Below are 21,772 nucleotides of genomic sequence, written 5' to 3'. Positions count from 1 at the left end.
CGGCCGCTTAACCGACTGAGCCACCCAGGCGCCCCTTAGACCACATTTTAAATAAATGTTTATTTGTTTATTGGGGTGGGGGAATTCCAAGCAGGCTCCATGTTCAACATAGAGTTCAATCTCAAATGCACAGGATCACGACTTGTGCCATTATCAGGAGTCAGACACTCAACCAACTGAGCCACCTAGGTGCGTGCCCCTAAACCACATTTTTATGTATATGTTGTCAATATTATGATTGTGTATTAAGAACATACTTTTTTCTTCAGAAATATGGGTGGCTCAGTCTGTTGAGTGTCTGACTCTTGATTTTGACTCAGGTCAGCTCTGTGCTGACAGCATGCAGCTTGCTTTGTATCCTCCCTCTCTCTCTGCCCCTCTCCTTCTCGTGCTCTTTCTGTCTCTATCAGAATAAATAAGTTTAAAAAAAAAAAGAAGGAAATGGGGTGCCTGGGTGGCTCAGTCAGTTAAGTGTCTGACTTTGGCTAAGGTCTTGATCTCACAGTTTGTGAGTTCGAGCCCCGCATTGGGCTCTGTACTGACAGCTCAGAGCCTGGACCCTGCTTCAATTCTGTGTCTCCCTCTGTCTCTGCCCCTCCCCTGCTCACACTCTGTCTCTTTCAAAAATAAATAAACATTAAAAAATTAAAAAAAAAAAAAGGAATTTGACCTTTTGGAAATTATTAGTAACTAAAACTCCATGTGCCACTTTCCTATTCTTTTTGCCCCCACCCTCTTCCCAATGCTTATTAGCTAGTGAGGTGTTAAAATGTTGTAGCAGAATTTCAAATCAAGTTTTACTGACTGAAGATAGCAACTATTTTCAGAGGCTGAAGGGAGAGTGATTCTTTGAGTCATTGGTTTGTAGCTTCTTGTTTTATTTCTGACCTGTATGAATTGCTCTTGAGGAAGTGATACGCTAGTCCTTGGCAACTATTTTCTGGAAATGTATGTTATGAACAAACAGTGTATATCTGCCTCATTCTTTTAGGTCCGTGTGTCTCTCTTGTTTAAAAATCATTTGCAGGGCACCTGGGTGGCTCAGTCGGTTGAGCACCCGACTTCAGCTCAGGTCATGATCTTACAGTCTGTGGGTTTGACAGCTCAGAGCCTGGAGCCTGCTTCCATTCTGTGTCTCCCTCTCTCTCTGTCCCTCCCCTGCTTGCGCTGTATCTCTCTCTAAAATAAATAAACGTTAAAAAAAATTTTTAAAAATCATTTGCAAACGGGTGCCTGGGTGGCTCAGTCGGTTCAGCATCAGACTCTTTATTTCAGCTCAGCTCATGATCTAAGGGTTTGTGAGTTAAAGCCCCATGTTGGGCTCTGCACTGACAGTGTGGAGCATGCTCGAGATTCTCTCTCCCTCTCTGCCCCTCCCTCCCTCTCTCTTTCTTTCTTTCTCCCTCTCAAAAATAAATAAGTATTTAAAAAAATCATTTGCAAGTGTGCCTGGGTGACTCAGTCGGTTAAGCATCCGACTCTTGATTTTGGCTCAGGTCATGATCTTGAGGTTTGTGATGTGAGATTGAGCCCCACATTGGACTCTGTGCTGACAGTTTGAAGCCTGTTTGGGATTCTTTTTCCCCCCCTCTCTCTGCCCCTCCCCCGCTCATGTCTGTCTTTTCCTCCCTCCCCCCCTTCAAAATAGACATTTAAAAAAATAAAAATCATTTGCAAATGGAAATCTAGCTGTACTCTGTAATCCCTAAAATTGTATATATCTTACACGTGTATGTTTTAAATGTGTGTTTGGAGGATTTTTTTTAATGCGCCATGTGGGAGGGGAGTGTTATTGTCTAGTACACTGTTACATGCTTTACGGAATAATTATGCAGCCTTTTCTTAATTTTGAAGTATTTCTTTTCAACAGGTTTTGCACTGATTGCAAAAATAAAGTTCTCCGAGCATACAATATCCTTATTGGTGAACTTGATTGCAGCAAAGAGAAGGGCTACTGTGCTGCACTTTATGAAGGTTTGCGGTGCTGTCCACATGAACGGCACATACATGTTTGCTGTGAAACAGACTTCATTGCACATCTTTTGGGTCGTGCTGAGCCAGAGTTCGCAGGAGGGTATGAGTATGTAATTTGCTAGAATGGGCTATCTAGCGCTTTGCTTCATTTTATTACTGAAAGTTTTATTTCCATCACCTTTTGCATCAGTACATATATATGTATAAATTCAGGTGTGCTTGTAAAGAGTTTGCTTTCTTTAAAATATGCATTTCTTAATTGACTGAATAAAAATAGAAAGTGTTCTGTGGTGTTCATTTCAGTCCTCTGCTCCTTGTTGCTTGAAGTAGACAGGCTTTTTTTTTTTTTTTTTTTTTTGGCTTTCATTATTATAGATTATCATTTTCACTTGAAAATGATTCGAGGGATTTTTTTCCCCCTCCATCCATGCATTTCCATATCTAAATTTTGTTCATTATGATGGTTTTTGCATAGGAAGAGGTCTTTGCAGCAAAGTGTTAAATATTTTACTGAATGTAATTAATGAATTGTGTATATTATCACTGAATTATATAGGAACCTAAAATTTTATATCTGGCTTTTTTGTGAAAATAAAATCAGAAAAGGTTCATAGAATAAAATGAACCCATTTTGTTTTGTGTTTTGTGTATCAGCTCTCATTTGAGTGCCTATTTTGTGCTAGGCACATAGAACACAAAGACTTACCAGTGAAGTTCTGTGAACCCTACTACTGAAAACTAGCTTAGAGGGCTTTTGTCCATGATTGAATCACTTTCGCACTGCCTTTATCCATTACTCCTCAAAAAAAAGAAACCTACAAAACCCAAATAGGCATTTGTTATAATTGGAAGGTGAAGGAGCTATCATGCCTCCTATGAGCTGGACACATTATATTAGACTTCTTGTGCCCAAAAACCATCTCTTTAGAGCCCCAGTTCCTGAATTATCTTATTTTTAGCAATATTAGGACTGAGTTCTGCCTGCATGTGTATTTCTCATTGGTTATGTACATGTATGCTTGTGTGTTTTTATGTACATTTAATTTGAATGTATAACTGGCTTCTTACCAGGTATGCAGATTGTGTTTAAACCCTGAACCCTCTTATCTGTCTTTTACTCTTTCAGCAAAGGGTACTAGGAATTATGTGTGATTTATTCTCCTTTACAGACGAAGAGAAAGGCATGCTAAGACAATAGATATAGCTCAAGAAGAAGTTCTGACCTGCTTGGGAATTCATCTTTATGAAAGACTGCATCGAATCTGGCAAAAACTACGAGCAGAAGAGCAAACATGGCAGATGCTTTTCTATCTTGGTGTTGATGCTTTGCGCAAGAGTTTTGAGGTAAGAATAGTGACCTGCTTCATTGTCTGAGATTGCTTGGTTAGGTTATTGGACTGAATGTTAATATAAGCTAGCAGTCTGATTTTGCCTCAGAGGGCTGTGATTCACTGATACTGGCATGGATTTGGGGGTGGATTTAGGGGAAGGGAATTAGAATTTAAGTTTGTGGATTTTGGGGGTGCCTGGGTGGCTCAGTCAGTTAAGATTCCGACTTTGCCTCAGGTCATCATCTCACGGTCCATGAGTTTGAGCCCTGCATCGGGCCCTATGCTGACAGCTCAGAGTCTGGAGCCTGCTTCGGATTCTGTGTCTCCCTCCCTCTCTCTCTGCCCCTCCCCTGCTTATGCTGTGCTTCTCTCTCTCAAAAATGAATAAACGTTAAAAAACATAAAAAAAAATTTTATTGTGGATTTTCTTTGATTTTAATCCTGTTGTTCTGCCAGCTTTGATATTTAGACTTTCTCAGAGTGGAAAACTGAAGTTGATTATTTAGCAGCATGTTGCTATGAAGTATAGCTAATGAAAAGGTAAAAGCAACCCAGAGTAAATTTGAGACTTAATTCGTGAGTCTCAGTTTGTCTGCTGATATCCAGTAGCCTCTTTATAGTGCTGGTTTTGGGTTTAGTGCTTGTGATTTGGTAACCTTCTTCCCCCCCAGTTCTCTGTAGCACATAAAATTTTGGCTAGTGAACATTTTGTTATATTCTGAGGCATGGTTGTAACCGTTTAACTGGGTCACAGATCCCTTTTGTGAATTATATGAAAGCTATAAACCTTTTTTTTCAGAAGCCCATCTGTGAACTTTAAACATTGTTCTGGGGAGTCTGAGGAGATTTGTACTAGTTCTTGCTGAACGCTTTTTTTTTTCTTTTCTTTTTATATGTTTGTGACTTCAGAAACTAGATCATCTAATCAGGTTAAATAGTCTTCTGTTGTGTTAAGAAATGAATGTTTGCTGTGTTGGAATTGAAATTTGAAACTAGAATATTGCTGGTTTGGAACAGGAGTGTGTAAGAAGTCTGCCTTCCCTGTAGGGATTGGTGGTATATTCACTTCCTGTAGATTTTAAGTTGTCATCATTTAAAGTGTTAAAATTTAGGGGCATCTAGGTGGCTCGATCAGTTAAGCGTCAGACTCTTGATTTCTGCTCAGGTTGTGATCTCACAGTTTGTGGGTTCGAGCCCTGCATCGGGCTCCGTGCTGATGGCGTAGAACCTGCTTGGGATTCTCTCTCTCTCCCTCTCTCTGCCCTCCCCCTGTTCATGCTCTCTCTCTTTCTCAAAATAAATAAACTTAAAAAAATAAAGTATTAAAATTTAGGGACACCTGGGTGGTTCATTCGGTTAAGCATCCAACTCTTGATTTTGTCTCAGGTCATGATTTCGTGGGGTCATGGGATCAAGCCCCATGTTGGGCTTTGTGCAAATGGCACAGAGACTGCGTGGGATTTTCTCTGTCTTCTCTCTCTGCCCCTCCCCTGCTTGTGCTCACTCGTGCTCTCTCAAATAAATAAACATTAAATAAATAAAGCATTAAAATTTAAGATTCTTTGTAGGAATGCTCTGGTAAATTGCAACATGAATTATTTGTGTGTGTGGTATCATGTAAAATTAGCAATTGAGAATTTCCAAGGAAAGTAAAGGTAGTTTTGACCAGTATTCATTCTCAACTTTGTTTTCATAATAGATGACTGTGGAAAAAGTACAGGGTATTAGCCGATTGGAACAACTTTGTGAAGAGTTTTCAGAGGAGGAACGAGTAAGAGAACTCAAGCAAGAAAAGAAACGCCAGAAACGGAAGAACAGACGAAAAAATAAATGTGTATGTGATATTCCTACTCCTTTACAAGCAGCAGATGAAAAGGAAGTAAGCCAAGAGAAGGTAGTATTCCTTAATTTTGATTCATAAATATGTAGTATTGCTTTTTGCTAGATTTTTGGCATTTTTACTATGCTTTTCCAGAATATGAGGAGCTGCAGCTTGTATATTGGCTTTTTTCCTACTATAATTGGTACAGCCAAAAATTTTAATGTCTTGTGTTTGTTTTATAATATTCAATGATTATCTTTTTACCTGATCTTAGTATGTTGTTAGATCAAAGTCCAAATATGGAAAGTTAAGTCCATGTATGACCTAGAGCAGTTCTTCTTGGTCTCAGGACCCCTTGGAATTTTTAAAAATTACAGTGCTCGGTGTGCTTTTTGTTCATGTAGATTATACATACAACATTTATTGTATTAGAAATTAAAATGGAGAAATTTTAAATCGTTAATTCTTTTTAAAAAATAATAAGCCCATTATATGTTAATATGAGTAACATTTTTTGAAAACTGTTCCAAAACAAAAAGAAGTGAGAAAGGTGGCATTATTTTATATTTTTGCAGATCTTCTAAATATTTGGTTTAAAAGGAATCAGATGGATTCTCATATCTGCTTCTGCATTCAGTCTATTTCCATATGTTGCTTGGTTGAAACATTTGAAGAAAGTCTGGCCTCACACAAAAAAGGAAGGAGTATTTTAATATAAACTTTTTCAGATAGTTGTGGATATTCTTTGGCATTACAGTTCAACAAGTGGTAGTTTCTTAAAGATTAGTTACAATGTGGAACCTGGCACCTGTGAATGACCTTTTTGTAACTCAGTTAAATTAAAATCCACTAGTCAGTCTTGCACTTTGAATGGATCTTTAACTCATGCATGATTTTGTAACATCATGAATTGGTCATTTGAAAGTTACTGGTTTACTGAGTTATGCAGACCTTGCCAGATACTGACATTTCATTATATATATTATCACATAATCGTGTTAAAACCACTACTGATCTCATCAGAAGGGTCTTTAAGTATTGGGAAGCTTCAGGCACATTCTGCTTGTTTATACAAGTTTTCCAAATTCTGATTGTAGTTTGAAAGTTTGAGGTTTATCACAACAAATAGCATCCATTGTTTTCCTTGAGGTGATGGGCTGACTTCTTTTCTGAGAGAATGGCTTTTAAATATCCCAAGTCTGAATAACCAAAGTTTGTCTCTTCTTTCAAGCAAAATTTATGTTCCAGGATAAAAAACAGCTAGTTCAGCTTGTAACTCAAACAAGCTTCAAGTGCTTTTCCTTGAGACAGCCATTGTATTTTGGTATGCAGCAAAAGTGCTTTAAGCATCCTTCCTATTTGTCAGACATCTACTCATGAGCTGATACTTAAAAAATATTTTTACTGCTTCATCGAAGACTTTCATAAGTGAAGTATCTATTTCCTGAAAGTGCTTGACAAGTAAAAAATACACTGACTGTTAGTACAGTGTGATTGCCACTGCTGTGATTTGTGCGAAAGTACCAGCAACTTTTCCCACCATTGCTTTCATATCATCAGTGTAAGTGTCAATATATGAAAAAGGCAAGTGACATATTAGTATTCTGATGAAAATAGTTTTGATCTAGGGAATCCCTGGGGTCAGCAAACTACACTTTGGGAACTTCCCTCCTAAATTTTCCTGATACGATTAACTCTTAATTTGCTTTTAGTTGTTTCATAGTCTTAATGTGGGTTAGTGATTTTTCATGAGAATAATTTTTTCAGTTGGTAACCTCCTAACTCCTATTTAATTGGTTGATGTTAAGGAAAGTAAATGTAACCATATGAAGGTAAGACTTTTTACCGTCTCTCAATGTTGACCCTTAAAGGAAACAGACTTCATAGAAAACAGCTGCAAAGCCTGTGGCAGCACCGAAGATGGTAATAGTTGTGTAGAAGTAATTGTTACCAACGAAAACACATCATGTACCTGTCCTAGCAGCGGCAATCTTTTGGGGTCCCCTAAAATAAAGAAAGGTAACTAAATACAGTTTCTTCTTAAAATTAAGTCTTAAGTTTATTCTTTTTTCCTCTTAAATGGAAGAGGTTTTAGAGATCCTGTAACTTTGACACTTAATACTTCTTTTTTCTTTATGGTATTTGTTATTATTTGACAAAAACAAAAAACTATAAACCCCTCATCATATTTTCATTATTTAGTTTACTTTCTACTTTTAGTAAGCTGTCAATTTTGAAATTTTTATGTTGTCTCCAGTTGGTTCATTCTTTGTTGGTATGTTAACTATAAGTCTCAACCGATTTATTTTCAGGCTTATCACCACACTGTAATGGTAGTGATTGTGGATATTCATCTAGTATGGAAGGGAGTGAAACAGGTTCTCGGGAGGGTTCGGATGTTGCTTGCACTGAAGGCATTTGTAATCACGATGAACACGGTAGGTTCAGATTAAGCTTCCCAATTATTTCTACTACATGGCTGATTAAAGCACGTAAGTAAGAGATTATTGATTTCTTCAGGTGACGACTCCTGTGTTCATCACTGTGAAGACAAAGAAGATGATGGTGATAGTTGTGTTGAATGTTGGGCAAATTCTGAAGAGAACAACACCAAAGGAAAAAATAAAAAGAAGAAAAAGAAAAGTAAGATGTTGAAATGTGATGAACATGTAAGTATCAGAGTTCTTAAACCTTTGCAGTTGAGGGGAGAACAACCTATTTTCTTTGGAGTGGCAAGTCTGCAGCTTAGTTTCTGGTATTTATTATTTTAGAATGAGTACCTTTAGAATGCAGTTCTGTTGGCTGCTCATCTTGTGATTTGTGTGTGTGTGTGTGTGTGTGTCTGTCTGATGTGGTCACTTGTCCAGTAATCTATGTGAGTCATAAATCCAGTTCATTCTTTTAATAATACTTTTAAATGAATTAGCTGTGTAATCTTGAGCAGTTTGCTTGATCTTAGTTTTCCCATCTGGAAGGAAATTAATAGTCCCTATCAGATTAAGTTCTGTGAAGATGAAAGAGATTATATCGATGGGTTAACACAGCATCTGGTATGTAGTAAGTGCCTACTAAGTGCCAGTTGCTGCTGCTGTTCAGTATTCCTTCTAAAAACTTAACACACTATCAGGGCCTTTTTTTCTCTCTCTAAAGAATAATTGCTCTTATTCCCTGCCTTTTTACCTGGGTAATCCTTTGCTTGGTTTCAGATCCAAAAGCTTGGAAGCTGTATTACAGATCCAGGTAATCGAGAGACCTCAGGAAATACCGTGCACACAGTGTTTCACCGCGACAAGACCAAAGATGCACATCCTGAAAGCTGTTGCAGTCCTGAAAAGGGTGGGCAGCCACTGCCTTGGTTTGAGCATAGGAAAAATGTACCACAGTTTGCAGAACCTATAGAGCCATCATTTGGTCCTGATTGTGGAAAAGGTGCCAAGAGCTTAGTTGAACTCCTTGTAAGTAAGGATATCTTATTGATTGGTAGATGTGGGAGGGGACAATATTTGAGAATTTAAAGCTAGGAGTTGGGGAACCTTTTAAGAAATTAAGGTCAGTCTTTCATTATTTTTGGTCTTTTCATTTCTGCTCTTCCACACGTGGTTTATGCAACTGCTCTACAGCACATTTCCTTGTCCTCCTTTGTAGAAGAGAAGAGAATAGTTGGGAAAAAGGGATAGAGTTAGCATTGTGTCCAGGAGTCTGCCTCCTTGAAGAGGGTTATTGTAAGCAAACTGCCTTTCTGAGTGGCAGCTTATGGTGTCCAGCCTTCCATACCAGGAAAAAATGTAGAATCGGAACTAGAGCCCACTTTTTACTTCCTTTAGGTTCATGTAGGATAAAAGCATAACTAAACTTGCAAAATCTTTTAAGATTGACTGTAAGTCTTGGTACTTTACACGAATTATGCCTGATTCCAAGCAACCCAGTACATAGTTTGTGTGGGGCTTAGAGGAGGGGGAAGGAAAGAGAAGGGTGGTATATTCTCTTTAATAGTTAGGCTCCCAGTGGAAACAAATCCTTTAGAATAGTTTTTTTTTGTTTGTTTTTTATGTGGTGGTTAAGTTTCTTAAATTTTAAAAAGGTTTTATTTTACTTAATTTGTGGAGATAAAAGTTTTAACACAGGACCATCCAGTTAATAATCACATCAGTCTGGTTATTTAAAGTTTGGTAACTAGTTGTAACCATCTCTAGTTAGTCGTTTGTTTGTTTTGCTGTAATCAGAAACATTGTTATTTTTTTAATTTTAAGTTTCTATTATTTTTTTAAAGTTTATTTTTTTGAGAGAGCGCGAGCAGAGGGAGGGTCAGGGAGAGAGGGAAACACAGAATCCAAAGCAGGCTCCAGGCTCTAGGCTCTGAGCTGTCAGCATAGAGCCCAACGTGGGGCTCAAACTCACAAACCACAAGATCATCACCTGAGCTGAAATCGGATGCTTAGCCTTAAGACTGAGCCACCCAGGTGCCCCTCAAGTTTTTATTTATTTATTTTTTTTTAATTTTTTTTTTCAACATTTATTTATTTTTGGGACAGAGAGAGACAGAGCATGAACGGGCGAGGGGCAGAGAGAGAGGGAGACACAGAATCGGAAACAGGCTCCAGGCTCTGAGCCATCAGCCCAGAGCCCGACGCGGGGCTCGAACTCACAGACCGCGAGATCGTGACCTGGCTGAAGTCGGACGCTTAACCGACTGCGCCACCCAGGCGCCCCTCAAGTTTTTATTTAAAGTCTAGTTATCTAATTAGTCATTTTCTAAGGCAAAGGTTGGGAGTCTCTTAGGCTTATAGGTCTTCTAAGACAAATTATAGATCCAGAGTTTCAAACTGAGTTAAGTTGGATTTTATTCTTACTTTGTACTTTCTAAGTTGGAGTGACATTATGCTTGTTCTGTAAACAGTTCAATGAAAGACTTCATGTGACTGAATTGAAATTAAAAGGCTAGTTTGCCTGAATTTTTAGCTGTCCTCCATCAGCATAGCATTTTGCATTCTTAATTTAAGTCATAATCTTAACTACTGCTTTAATTTGCAGGATGAGTCTGAATGTACTTCAGATGAGGAAATCTTTATCTCACAAGATGAAATACAGTCATTTATGGCTAATAACCAGTCTTTCTACAGCAATAGAGAACAATACCGACAGCATCTGAAGGAGAAATTTAATAAATACTGCCGCTTAAATGATCACAAGAGGCCCATCTGTAGTGGCTGGTTGACAACGGCTGGAGCAAATTAAATAAATAAAATAGCTCTGTCTTTCAATGAAACACTCAAGATGACTACTGCGCCTTCTCTTTCAAAAAAAAAAAACTCTTAATTTAGTGACTTATGGCAAAATTTTAAATCAATGTGATTCTTTCTTGTTTTGGGAGACGGTGGAGGTAACCTCATTAGTTCTTTCTTCAGGCTTGTGTCTTTAGTTGCGTGGCTGCGCAGGCCTGCCATATGATTTAAGCCATCTCTTTTCATTAAATGTTTCTCTTCCTGTGAGACTTACTAAAGCAACTTAGTGGCAAAAAGTAATGTTGTACTTATACTTCTGTACAGAAATGACAATGAGCTGAATATATGGTTTTACAAAGTAGACATCCACTTGCAAAATGTTTGGATGTAATGTTAAAGCGCAATGTGCAAAATTTAAAATAAAGAATATTTATTAATATGCATAGTAAAAATTGGTGTACATGTTTCTACTTAATGTGTGGCAGTATTTTCATATTTGCCACTTCTGAACTTGGTATTTGACCAGTGTTGATGTTAGGATGAAGAGCAAATGAGGATAGAGATACAAATTGTTGAGGACAAAACTCTTCCCTTGACTAGAGCTGAGAAAAGCAGTTTTCAATCTTTTGTTTTGAAAGAATAAATTTGCTGCAATACCCTTAAATACTGGCTAGCATCTTTCTCATGAGATTAATTGCTATTATTTAAAATTCCCTGGTATCACTTAACATAAAGTGCCTTAAATTCAGAGATTCATACTGAACTGGAAGAATGAAAACAGAACTTGGCAGAATTTCAACCAAGGGTTGTCTGAAAAGTAATTACTTTAGCATGTAGACCTGGGACCAAAAGACTGCGCCTAGAGCTAACCACGTTGCGGTCCATAAGTGCATACTCCTTATCTGGTTTCCAACAATAAAGTCACTGTGGCATTACAGTTTACTGCTTTCATGAACTGTGAGTACTGAAGGAGAGAAGAGATTCCCCCAGGAATAGCACTTGGCTGCCATTTAAAAGGTTGAGTCAATAGTTCGATAAACACATGTGCTCAGAGCTTTGTGTCTCAATGTTGATAATATTGGTGGGCAGCAGGCAAGTAGTGGGACAGTCAATACCTCTGTGCAGTGGGGATGCAGTGAATTTTATGGGCTGTGTACCACTTAATCAGATTTCAGGTGGGCAACAGCAAAAGCTTAGATTTAATTTTTATAGTTGGTGGCATTTCTTTGATACACCTCTTCAGTTGTCTTTTCAAATCTAAGTGTTGCATAGGGATGGGGCAGAGGTAAAAATGAGTCATGACTCCTCTCTGGCCTTTGTTTACTTTCATCCTGGAATCCATAAAAAATTACTAAGGGCCCCCCAGAGCCCTTGGCTCTGAGCTCAAACCTTTCTTAACCACTTGTTGTCAAGTTTTCTCCTGAGATCCCTAAAAGCAAGGACTGGTTTTATTCCGTTTTAATCTTTATCCTTGGGCCAAACACATGAGTACTTGGTGAATGAATAAACCAGCCTCACATACTGCTTATGCCATTGCTTGCAGTGGAGGGATTCCAGTAGTTATGCAGAGATGTGTTTTTCTTTGGAAGATAGCTATATTAAGGATGCAGATGTAAGGCAGTTTTCAGAGTTTTGATGGAACATCCTGAGTGGTCAGAGAGCAAAACCAACAACCCAAGAAGAGACAAAAAAGGCAGAATGGAATGAAGGCAGTTTAGGAGCACATCCCCTGGACCTAAGACTGCATGGCTTAAAGTCCAAACCATGCTTTACCCCTTTCTCTCTCAGTCACTTACAAAATGAAGCCTAATACGTAGTATCTTAAAGAGTTTATGTGCATATGCTAATATATTTAAAGTGCTTAGAAGTGCCAATTACACAGCATTCAGTAAATGTTAGCTTTTGCTTTTAATCTTTGGTACACAGTGATATATTTTTTCACTGGGAGTGGGAGGGTCTAGGACAGTTGGAGACAGTAGGCCAGTAGGGATACAATCCCCTAACACACGTGTACTGGAGGGTGTTTCCATTTTTAACCTTGAGTTGTCATTCTAGTAAAGCCAAGGGATCAGGTAGGGTTGAGAGGGTAACTCAGGGATGATAGCTGAGGCACTCAGCCTTTTCTAGGCTGAATCCTTCGCATCAGCCAGAGGGCGGGCGTTGGAGTCACCTTAAGAGCCCGTAATTTCTCCTTCTTGCCATAGGGGTCAGGAACTGGGAGGGGAGACTGAACAAAGGGGCAAGAATACGAACGGCCTCGGGCCTGGAGCAAGCACCCCCCTAAACCTCGGTTTCCCTGCCCCTAAGGGAAGAGCTCACCAAAGCAGGACCACAGGCCACCGGGAACCCTCTGCACCCGCCGGCACAGAGGAAAGCACAGTTTCCCACCTCCCGTCAGGCATGGGGCGGGGCCGGAAGAGGCGGGAAGGCCGCGACTGATTCCCGCTAGCTGTGGTCGGTCGCGGAGAAGCGGAGGGTGGAGCCCCAGCCCGGGCCGGGCAGAATGGAGGCAGGTTCAGGCGCGGCTCCGAGCGGGGGAGGAGGGGGGGGGGGGGGGGCAGATCGGCAACGGCGGCCGCGGTGGTGACCAAAATGCGTCCGAGCCCTTGCGACCCGGGGAGGAGCTCCGCGATCCAAATGTCCGTATCGCGGAGCGAGGTGGGCGGGCGGCTGGGGACCATGGCCAGGACCGGCATGGAGCAGTGGCGTGACCGGCTTGCACTGGTGACAGGAGTTTCGGGGGCATCGGCGCGGCTGTGGCCCGGGCCCTCGTCCAGCAGGGACTGAAGGTAGTGGGTTGTGCCCGCCCCGTGAGCAACATCGAGGTAAGTCCCCGCCGGGGAGAGGGACCTTCTGGGAGGCGTTGTTTCCGCTGGTGTACGGTCCGGGAGGCGGAGTGGTCTGACCTAGGCTGCGACGCTGCCCCCACTTGCTGCTCCCCCAAGGCCATTTGCAACCGGATCAGACTATGAGGGATGAGATGCCCAGTAGGGCAAGCCTCTACCTTCCCTTTCATGAAGTCCCTTCTTTTAAGGAGACCCTACTCCTAACAGCCTCTACTCCAGTGTACCAACTCCTTGGCATATTTCTCCGTGCCGATCTGCCTGCCCAGGTCGGCTGAGGAAAAGGGAAGCCAGAGATCAGGGCTAGCTAGGCAGCCAGGGAGAAGGAAAGAAAGCTTTCTGGCCTCAGTGGCTAAATTGGCTACTAGATTGTTTCCTCTAGTCCCCAGACTAAGTCCACAAAGCCAACCAAAGTGGCTGGCCAGCCAGATGAACAGGAACTAGAGGTTTTGATCATGATAATTTTTCACCCAGCACTGAGGGTGGGGTTGGGGTGGGAATAGAGCTTTTCAGAAGAAACTCACCCTCTCCTTCCCCAATTCCCAATTTGAGGGTTAACCCTTACCAAATGGGCCTAACAGACCAATGGGATATTTACAGATCGACTTTTCTCCAATTGCACTGTCTTGGGTGGGACTGAGGGGTGAAATAGGGCATTGACTATGTAAGCCCTGAGGGGACAAAGCAATACGGAACTGGAACTACTGTTTTTTCTCTTAAACTAGGGTTGGGAGCCCCAAGTTGTGAGCAACAAGAGCTCAAAGAAAAATGAAGTTGGCCATGTTGTAACAGGAAGGAAGATGGGAAATTTTCATCATAGGTCATCTTTGGATTTGCACCTGACAAGATCACTCTCAGGGTTTGGGCTAGCGATTAGCTGCAGGGCTTTATCTCCACCATTGTTCAAAATCCCTGCACCAGGAGGCTTTGGGTGGGGACAGAGGGAGAAGGTGTACCAGAAGGAGGGCTTTCCCCTCCCCTTCTGCTGACCAAAGGTACACTTTATAGCCACCTAGATAGTCCCAAGGTCACCCAGCTGTACCACTGCCCTACTCTCCTCCTCCCTTTCTCCTATTCTGAGGAGTTCAGGGCCCAACCCTAGCCTTGGAGCCTAGAGGGTCAGACCAGGGCTTAGACCACTGGATTCCTTAAGTCTAAAGTCACTCTTGCCTTCTCTTCCTACTACCCCAAACCAGCCAGGAAAGGGGGTCCCTGAGCTTCAAGGGGGATCCTCAGGCTGTTCACTCAGCCCCAAGATGACTCTTTTAATGAGGGGGAAATGCCTGTTCTGTGAGGGGACTGACATGGTTTCAAGTCATTTCTGAAGATAGATGAGGACAGGTGGGACAAAGAGAAGGCAGCGACAGGGAGAAAGATGTCCCCAGGCCCTTCATTCTGACTTTCTTGCAGGGATTTGAGTCTGGAGGTGGAAGGGACAAGTTGCATGCCAGGGAAGGGGAGAATCCCAGGCTTCCTTGTGCCTAGTTTGCTTTTATTAATTGATACTAAAACAGAGTTTGAGTTCTGGCCTCCGACAGAGAGAAGCCCTATTTCCTGAGGTGGTTGTGAATAGGTGAAATTGGGTAAAGGGGGCCTTCTAAGTCCCAGAGGACCATACCTTTTGAACTCTTGGAAAGTTAAAGCAGAAAAGAGTTTCCTAGGTCACCTGAGCCAGCCCTTTATTCCCATCTTGACTTGGTGGGGAGGGAAGGGTTCCAGGCCAAGGCAACTGGCCCAAGCTGGCCTTTCTCTAGGGCACCCCCTACCACCCAACTCTCTCCCTCCTGTACATGTACAGTCACTTTTATGAGGCTCAGATGCCCACTCACTGGCCTCTAAGGCCACGGAGCTTGGTTTCTTTCTGCTTCTGAATGTCTGCATCCCTCACAACCACCTCCCAGTGGCTCTGTATTCTCAGGTCTTTCCATCTCAGGGCTCCTCCGTGTGCTGAGGTCCCTGTCGATACACTAGGGCTTCCCAGTGTCACCTGCCACCTAACTTGCTTCATCATATCTCAAGAAATTTTGGGGTAGAGTATGGTACACTGTGGGACAGAGAGAAAGAATCTGTCCTGACTTCCTGACCTTTCCTATAGGTAGGGCAAGGGGAGACTGGCAGTTGGGCCCAATCTGAGAGCCAACTGGCTGCATTCTGTGGAGGGAGGGTGACTGTTCAGACATAAGCCCTCTGGAAGGAGCTAGATGAGGCAAGGGGAGGGGAGAGAATCCTGGCATAATCAGCTCAGTGATTCCTGGTGCTGGTGGAAGAAGCAGGGGGTGGGGTGAGAGGTGTAGCTTACCTATAAGCAGAGAAGGGGTTCCTGTTGGAGGAGAGGCAGAAGAGATGGAGATCATGCTATGCCTTGGACCACTGGCTCCCTACTCTCTTCTCAGAAATGAAGATTCAAGTTTATTGTGAGAGTCTTCCATTGACGATTTCAACTCCATTCCCATACTCCCCTCACTCAGGGAGTGCTCTTATCCCCTGGACTTTGATCAAAGAGGACAAGTAGTCCCAACAACTATGTGGCTGGAAGGTGACTGTCAAAGGAGAGAGTTCTCTGAGTGGTGACAGCAGAAGAAGACTGTCTCTGGGTGGGAAGGTGTGGGAGCCGCTCACCCCAGTTAGCCCCTTGTTGGGTTTCATAGGAGCTGGCTGCCAAATGTAAGAGTATAGGCTACCCCAGGACTTTGATCCCCCACAGATGTGATCTGTCCAGTGAGGAGGACATCCTCTCCACGTTCTTGGCTGTCTGCTCTCAGCACAGTGGTGTGAACGTCTGCATCAACAATGCTGGCTTGGCCTGGCCTGACACTCTGCTCTCAGGCAACACCAGCAGCTGGAAGGACATGTTCAATGTAAGGGCTGCAGACCTGGAGTGGGGGGTTGGGAGGAGAATGGGGAGCCAGGGCTTTGTGAACCAGAGGGCTGCTCAGGATAGGACATGTAACAGGAGGGAACTTTGGCTTCATAACTGGGGCACCTTGACTCTCCCCTTGCTTCTTTCCCTACCAGAGGCATAGTGAGTGGATGAATGGCCATATCTTTTCCATTCTTCTTTCCTCTGAGTCCCTTAAAGGGGCAGTTCTTAAAGTCCAGGCTGATTTCCTTCTACTGGAAGAAAGACTGGTAGGGAAGAGAACTGCTATTTATTGAATGTTCCCATGTGCTGGCACCATGCTGAGTGCTTGAGAACATGGTCTTACAAGAAAAGGAACCAAGAGACAGGAGATGAGGTTCTCACCCAGCCCTGCCAGTCATGGTGTGGCTTCAGGCAGGTGGTTATTCTCTATCAGCCTTGTCACATTTAATTGGGGTGAACACACATCAATATCTGGGGCCACAAACCCCAGTATCCCGTGGGGCCAGGTAAATAGCTAAATGAGTGAGGTGAGTCAGGGGAGTCTGCAGTAAGTGGGAGAGCACATGGCCAAGTACAAGGGTGGCTGGTGAAATCCAGCATCCCTGCTGTGGAGCACTGTGGGTCCAGTGTGGCCAGATCTTATCATTTCTTTGAGAGGAGTGGAGAGCCTGGGTTTTTATGTGACATCCTACCCCTCCCATTTACCAAAACCTCAGCTCCACAAGGGCAAGGATTTTTGTCTGGTTTATTCTCTGTTATGGTCTCAGCCCATAAACACTCAATAGATATTTTTTGAGGGAATGAAAGCTTCCAATGCACATTGGGAGTGAATTACAAATGTTTTAAAACTTTGTACAGACCAAACACAGCCTTCAGGACATGGGTTTTCAACTTCTAGACTATATTATGGGGCAATATTAGGGTATAAAAGTATCCTGAGAAGTTGAAAACAGTGTGTACATGGGATGGATCTTTTTCCCACAATCGATTTAGCACCTAAAAGTTGCTTGGGCCTAGAAATGAACAATGAACATTGAAACAGTGAACAGTGAAAATGAAGCACTATCCCTGCCCTCAGACAGCCTTCTGGGAGATCTGAGATCTTGCACATCTGTAAAATGAGGGACATATATTTGAGTCCCTAAGGCCCTTTCCAGCTTCAACACTATGTAATTCTATTAGGATCGTCTTCTGAGACATCTCCACCCTCCACCCCACCAGCCTTAGGAGAATCACTCCCCTGGTCTCAGGGACCTGTTTCTCTTATTCCATCTGTCCTCAGAGTTGAGTTTTCTGCCTCATAAATACACATTGCTAAGCGGGCCAGAAAAAGGTCCTCGTGTCCTTCTGCTATGAATGCTGAGGCAGGTTCATGGTGAGGGTGTTCTGTCCTGATGCCTGGCTCTGACACCTGATAAAGAGAAACATCTAATATCCTGGCTGGTCTTGTCTCTTCTCAGGAGGAGAGACTTGAGGACCTGCTGAAAGCTTTATCTGTGCTTGTCCTCATGGGGCAGGGGTGTGGCTTGGCAGGAGCTTTGGAGCTGAGATACTTCTTCAGGCCTTTGTTCGATGAAGGGTGGGGATTTTGGGTCACCTCTGGCAGAGGCCAAGGAAGGCAGAAAGCCCCCATGTGCTTAGGAGGTCCCCTGCCATCTTCTGACCAGCTACCCCACCCCCATAAAGAGTCTCTGTGCCTAATCTTGTAGATGGAACAGAGTCTAGAGGAAGGCATGGAAGGAAGGAAGGTCAGGCCTTCTCTACTTATAGTCTTAAGGGAGGAGATAGGAAAGGAGCAGAGAGTAGCTGGGTAAGGCAGAGAGAGGCTAGGGTCTATACTTGAGGAGAGAGATTTTTTTTAAATTAATTAATTTATTTAAAGGTTTCTTTTTTTTTTTAAGCTTATTTATTAGGGGAGAGAGAGAGAGCGAGAGAGAGCGAGAGAGAGCGTGCTCGCATGAGTGAGGGAGGGGCAGAGAGAGAGAGACAGAGAGACAATCCCAAGCAGGCCCCGAGCTGTCAGCACCCACCCCAGTGTGAGGCTGGAACTCATGAACCATGAGACCATGACCTGAGTCAAAACCAAGAATCAGACCCTTAACTGACTGAGCCACTATTTATTTATTTTTTAAAAATGTTTATTTTGAGAGAGAGAACACAGGCAAGCAGGGGAGGAAGGAGGGGCAGAGAGAGGGAGACAGAGAATCCCAAGCAGGCCCTGCACTGTCAGCGCAGAGCCCCACATGGGGATTGAACACACAAACTGTGAGATCATGACCTGAGCTGAAATCAAGAGTCAGATGTTTAACCTACTGAGCCACGCAGGCACACCAAGGAGAGAGATTTTTAAAGCCATTTTGGAAGGATTTTAGGCTTTTTATCTTTATTTTAATTTTTTTATTATTTTTGAGAGAGAGAGAGACACAGAGCGTGAGTGGGGGAGGGGCAAAGAGAGAGGGAGACCCAGAATCTGAAGCAGGCTCCAGGCTCTGAGCTGTCAGTGCAGTCCCCCATGCAGGGCTCGAATCCACAAACCACTAGATCATGACCTGAGCTGAAGTCAGACGCTTAACTGACTGAGCCACCCAGGCGCCCTGGATTTTAGGCTTTTTAGAGAGCAAGGCCAGGGAAGCTGACCCAGATAAGAGAGGAGAGGGTATTTGAGGAAGAAAAGGAGATCGTTCTCTAAGGCAGAGGTTCTGTTGTTTGTAGAGGAAACATCCAAGACAGGGAGGGTTCCTGGGTCATGGATGAGTTTGGGAGTTTCCCACTGCTGTTTGCAGAATCTTGGAGGCGGGGGTTACCTGGGGAGAGGAATTAGCACTGCTCTCAGCTGGGGCTGGTGGCTTTAGGGGGAGAGGCACCTAAGGCAAGGTACCCTGGAACCATTGTTGGTCTCAGGTAGGACCTGGACACTGTTTTGGAATGCCACTCCCCTGGACGGGCTCTGTGGTTCTATTACCTGCTCAGATGGGCCCAAGCTAGAGATACCCCACTGCCCTCCCTGGCCTGCAGGTGAACATGCTGGCCCTCAGCATCTGCACACGGGAAGACTACCAGTCCATGAAGGAATGGAAGGTGGATGACGGGCACATCATTAATATCAACAGGTGAGGCAGGTGGACAAGGGCGAAAGCTCAGATCATCACTCACCCTCCAAGCTGAGTGATCTGTTGCAGTTCATTTGACCTCTTTGGGCATCAGTTTCATTGGTGGTGAAATAGGGACTTAATACCCAGTTAACAGCCAAATGGCACAATTATGGCGAGAGAAAGAATAGTTTATATCAAGTGCCAGCCCCTAGTTGGACTTCTAGGAAGAGCAGGACTTACAGGAGCTGCTTGAATAGCTGGAGCTACATCAGTGGGCCACCAGGATGGCCTGTAAAGAGGTCCCCTTGAGAAGGCTTTCCTGCAGCATCTAGGTGGTGGGGCTGACTGGTCCAGCAGGGGGCACTGCTGGTCCATCAGCAGCTTCACTCTCTTCTTTCCCCTCCTTTCCTCCACCCAGCATGTCTGGTCACCAAGTGTCACCCCACTCCGTGATCCATTTCTATAGTGCTACCAAGTATGCCATCACCACACTGACAGAGGGACTGAGGCAAGAGCTTCGGGAGGCCCAGACCCACATTTGAGCCACAGTGAGGGTGAGGCCTGGCCCTGGTGGGGACTGGGTAGGCACAGGCCTTCTGCACCCCACACTCATACTGTTCAGGATGCCCTGCTGGGAGTGTGAGGGGCACAGAGCTCCTGGGCTCTGCTGCTGCTGGCATGACCCTGAGTAGCCCTTTGAGCTTCATGTCACTGACTTTGAGATGGGAGGGGGCTGACCAGAAGGGAACACAGTAGGTGAGACTGAAGGAGAGCAGGGGCTGTGGGAAACCGTGGCTGTAAACCCAGACTCTGGGCTCTTCCCTGAAAGGCCACATGACCTTGGGCAACTCACTTAACCCCTCCAAGCCTCAGCCTTACTCATTTGTAAAATGGAGATGGTGATACCGACCCAGTGATGAAGTCTTAAGGGACACCATTTTGTAAAACACTTACCTGAGAAGGGCTCCATAGGTGGTAGGTGTCATTGTGATCATTGCTAGTGGCAGCTTTGGGAGGAGGAGGTGGCTGCTGGACATTGGGCAGCCATCACTGTGAAGCAGGGGGGCCCCCGTGTTTTCCATCCTGTCTCTCCCCTAAGCCTAGCTTCTGACTGGGATGGAGGCAGGGCTCAGCTCAGCTCCTGAGCAGGCCCTCTCTGTTGGTCCAGTGCATCTCTCCAGAAGTGGCGGAGACACAATTCTCCTTCAAACTCCACAATAAGGACTCTGAGAAGGCAGCTTCCATCTATGAACGCATAAAGGTGAGGCCTCACTCTGAGGCCAGTGAGCCACTCACTCCCTAAGTGAATGCAGAGGGAACCCTGGCCTTTAGACCACACTCTTCTAGCCAGCCTGTCACCCCTCCTGGAGGGTTGGGGTGGGGATGAAGATGTTGGAGAGGACGTCAGAGGTGGGAGGTTCACTCTGCCCTCACCATCCCTCTTTCCTCCCATACTCTCCAGTGTCTCAAACCTGAAGATGTGGCTGAGGCTGTCATCTATGTCCTCAAGCACCCTTCCACGTGTCCAGGTGAGTCTGGCCTTGACTGTCCACCCCCTGGAAGAGCCCAGCCATCCCAGAGGAGGACAGCAGGGAGGCCTAGCGGGTGGGGAGAGCATCCTGTCTGCTTCAAGCCTTGTGCCTTCCAGCAGATTGGAGACATCCAGATGAGGCCCACGGAGTAGGTGATCTAGTTTCCTGTGGGGAGTTCTGTCTTCCGTCCCCACGCCTCACGGCTTAGCTCCTGCCTCTGGATTTTAGGTGTTGATTTCCAGACTCCTGGATTCTGCTTCCTCTCTCCAACCCACCAGGGGCTACAAATTTTTGGAAGTTTTTATGTCTTATCAAATTACTTCCACCACAAATATGAACAGTGGGCTGGGGAGAGGTTAGGTGTCCCCGATTGTTTTACCTGTTAACTCATTATTGGTCTGCTTCTTAGTCTCCTTGGCCTTTGTGTGCTCTCTTTGGTCTCTTCCTTTTGACCTAGGGAAGGAACTGTGGCCAAAAGGGGGGCTTCCCCCTATCTTCTTGTACCCCAACCCCTGTCCCTCAAGGAGGAGGTGGCAGAGAGAAGCCCTCACCTTCTATCTGAATAGCTATCCAAGGTCCTAGGCTTCCTCCTCTCCCTGCCCTACTGCCCCTATTGCCTCTTCTCTTCACCCACCCCTGTTCTCCAGCCCAGGCTTGGCTTCTCTGCTCCCAGTGGGGTCATCACTCCACACTGACTATGGCAGCTGAATATCAGGCCCTGCCTCCCAACTGGGTTTCACTGTGATAATTAAAAAAGAAAAATTGCAACAACCTACCTTGGCTTCAGGAGTATCTTTCTGTTCTTTCTCCTTTTCTGTGATCAGGGGTGGTTGTGCCTCAGAATTTCTTCCAGGTGAGTGGGAAGGTGGGCGCTTTGGGGCATCACTCCTGGAGTGTGGATTACCTTAGGTAGCAGATGTGGGTTTGGGTTGAGTCTTGGAAATGGGTAGGAGTTTGCCAGCCAGGAAAGAGGACAACAGTGGATACAAGGCCGGGAGGCCAAAAAAGCAGGCAATGTCATGGGAACAGCACAGAATGTAGTGCAGGAGTGAGATGGGGCTGAAAAGGAAGCTGCTGCCTAGATCACCGGAGG

The 21,772-nt window shown here is 44.2% G+C and overlaps 2 protein-coding genes across 8 annotated transcripts in view; both read left to right on the top strand.

Annotated features, from left to right (window-relative positions):
* Window positions 1-10,801, top strand: part of GGNBP2 (gametogenetin binding protein 2) — a 34,895-nt gene extending 24,094 nt beyond the window's left edge. For 5 of the 7 annotated variants that reach the window (XM_086686739.1, XM_086686738.1, XM_086686736.1 and 2 more), the window contains 8 exons: window positions 1,871-2,080; window positions 3,144-3,318; window positions 5,005-5,199; window positions 6,999-7,146; window positions 7,440-7,565; window positions 7,648-7,796; window positions 8,334-8,582; window positions 10,159-10,801. In XM_086686739.1, coding sequence (XP_086542865.1) covers window positions 1,871-2,080; window positions 3,144-3,318; window positions 5,005-5,199; window positions 6,999-7,146; window positions 7,440-7,565; window positions 7,648-7,796; window positions 8,334-8,582; window positions 10,159-10,362 — 1,456 coding nt within the window. In that variant the 3' untranslated portion in view covers window positions 10,363-10,801. The remainder of the gene's footprint in view (window positions 1-1,870; window positions 2,081-3,143; window positions 3,319-5,004; window positions 5,200-6,998; window positions 7,147-7,439; window positions 7,566-7,647; window positions 7,797-8,333; window positions 8,583-10,158) is intronic. The other 2 variants (XM_086686740.1, XM_086686742.1) reach the window with 1 other exon arrangement.
* Window positions 10,802-11,919: 1,118 nt separating this feature from the next.
* DHRS11 (dehydrogenase/reductase 11) lies at window positions 11,920-21,454 on the top strand. Its single transcript, XM_086686676.1, is given in 10 exon segments — window positions 11,920-11,961; window positions 12,799-12,838; window positions 12,841-13,083; window positions 13,086-13,174; window positions 15,841-16,050; window positions 19,071-19,165; window positions 19,566-19,695; window positions 20,316-20,408; window positions 20,610-20,676; window positions 20,908-21,454. Coding segments are annotated over 10 exon segments (1,167 nt in total). The 3' UTR covers window positions 21,066-21,454.
* The last annotated feature ends 318 nt before the right edge of the window (window positions 21,455-21,772 follow it).

The sequence above is a fragment of the Puma concolor genome, chromosome E1, assembly GCF_028749965.1.
Source record: "Puma concolor isolate L17-30 chromosome E1, mPumCon1.1.hap2, whole genome shotgun sequence".
Taxonomy (NCBI): Eukaryota; Metazoa; Chordata; class Mammalia; order Carnivora; family Felidae; genus Puma; species Puma concolor.
The sequence above is the reverse complement of the archived record's forward strand: the minus strand, read 5'-3'. Positions and strand labels throughout refer to the sequence as shown.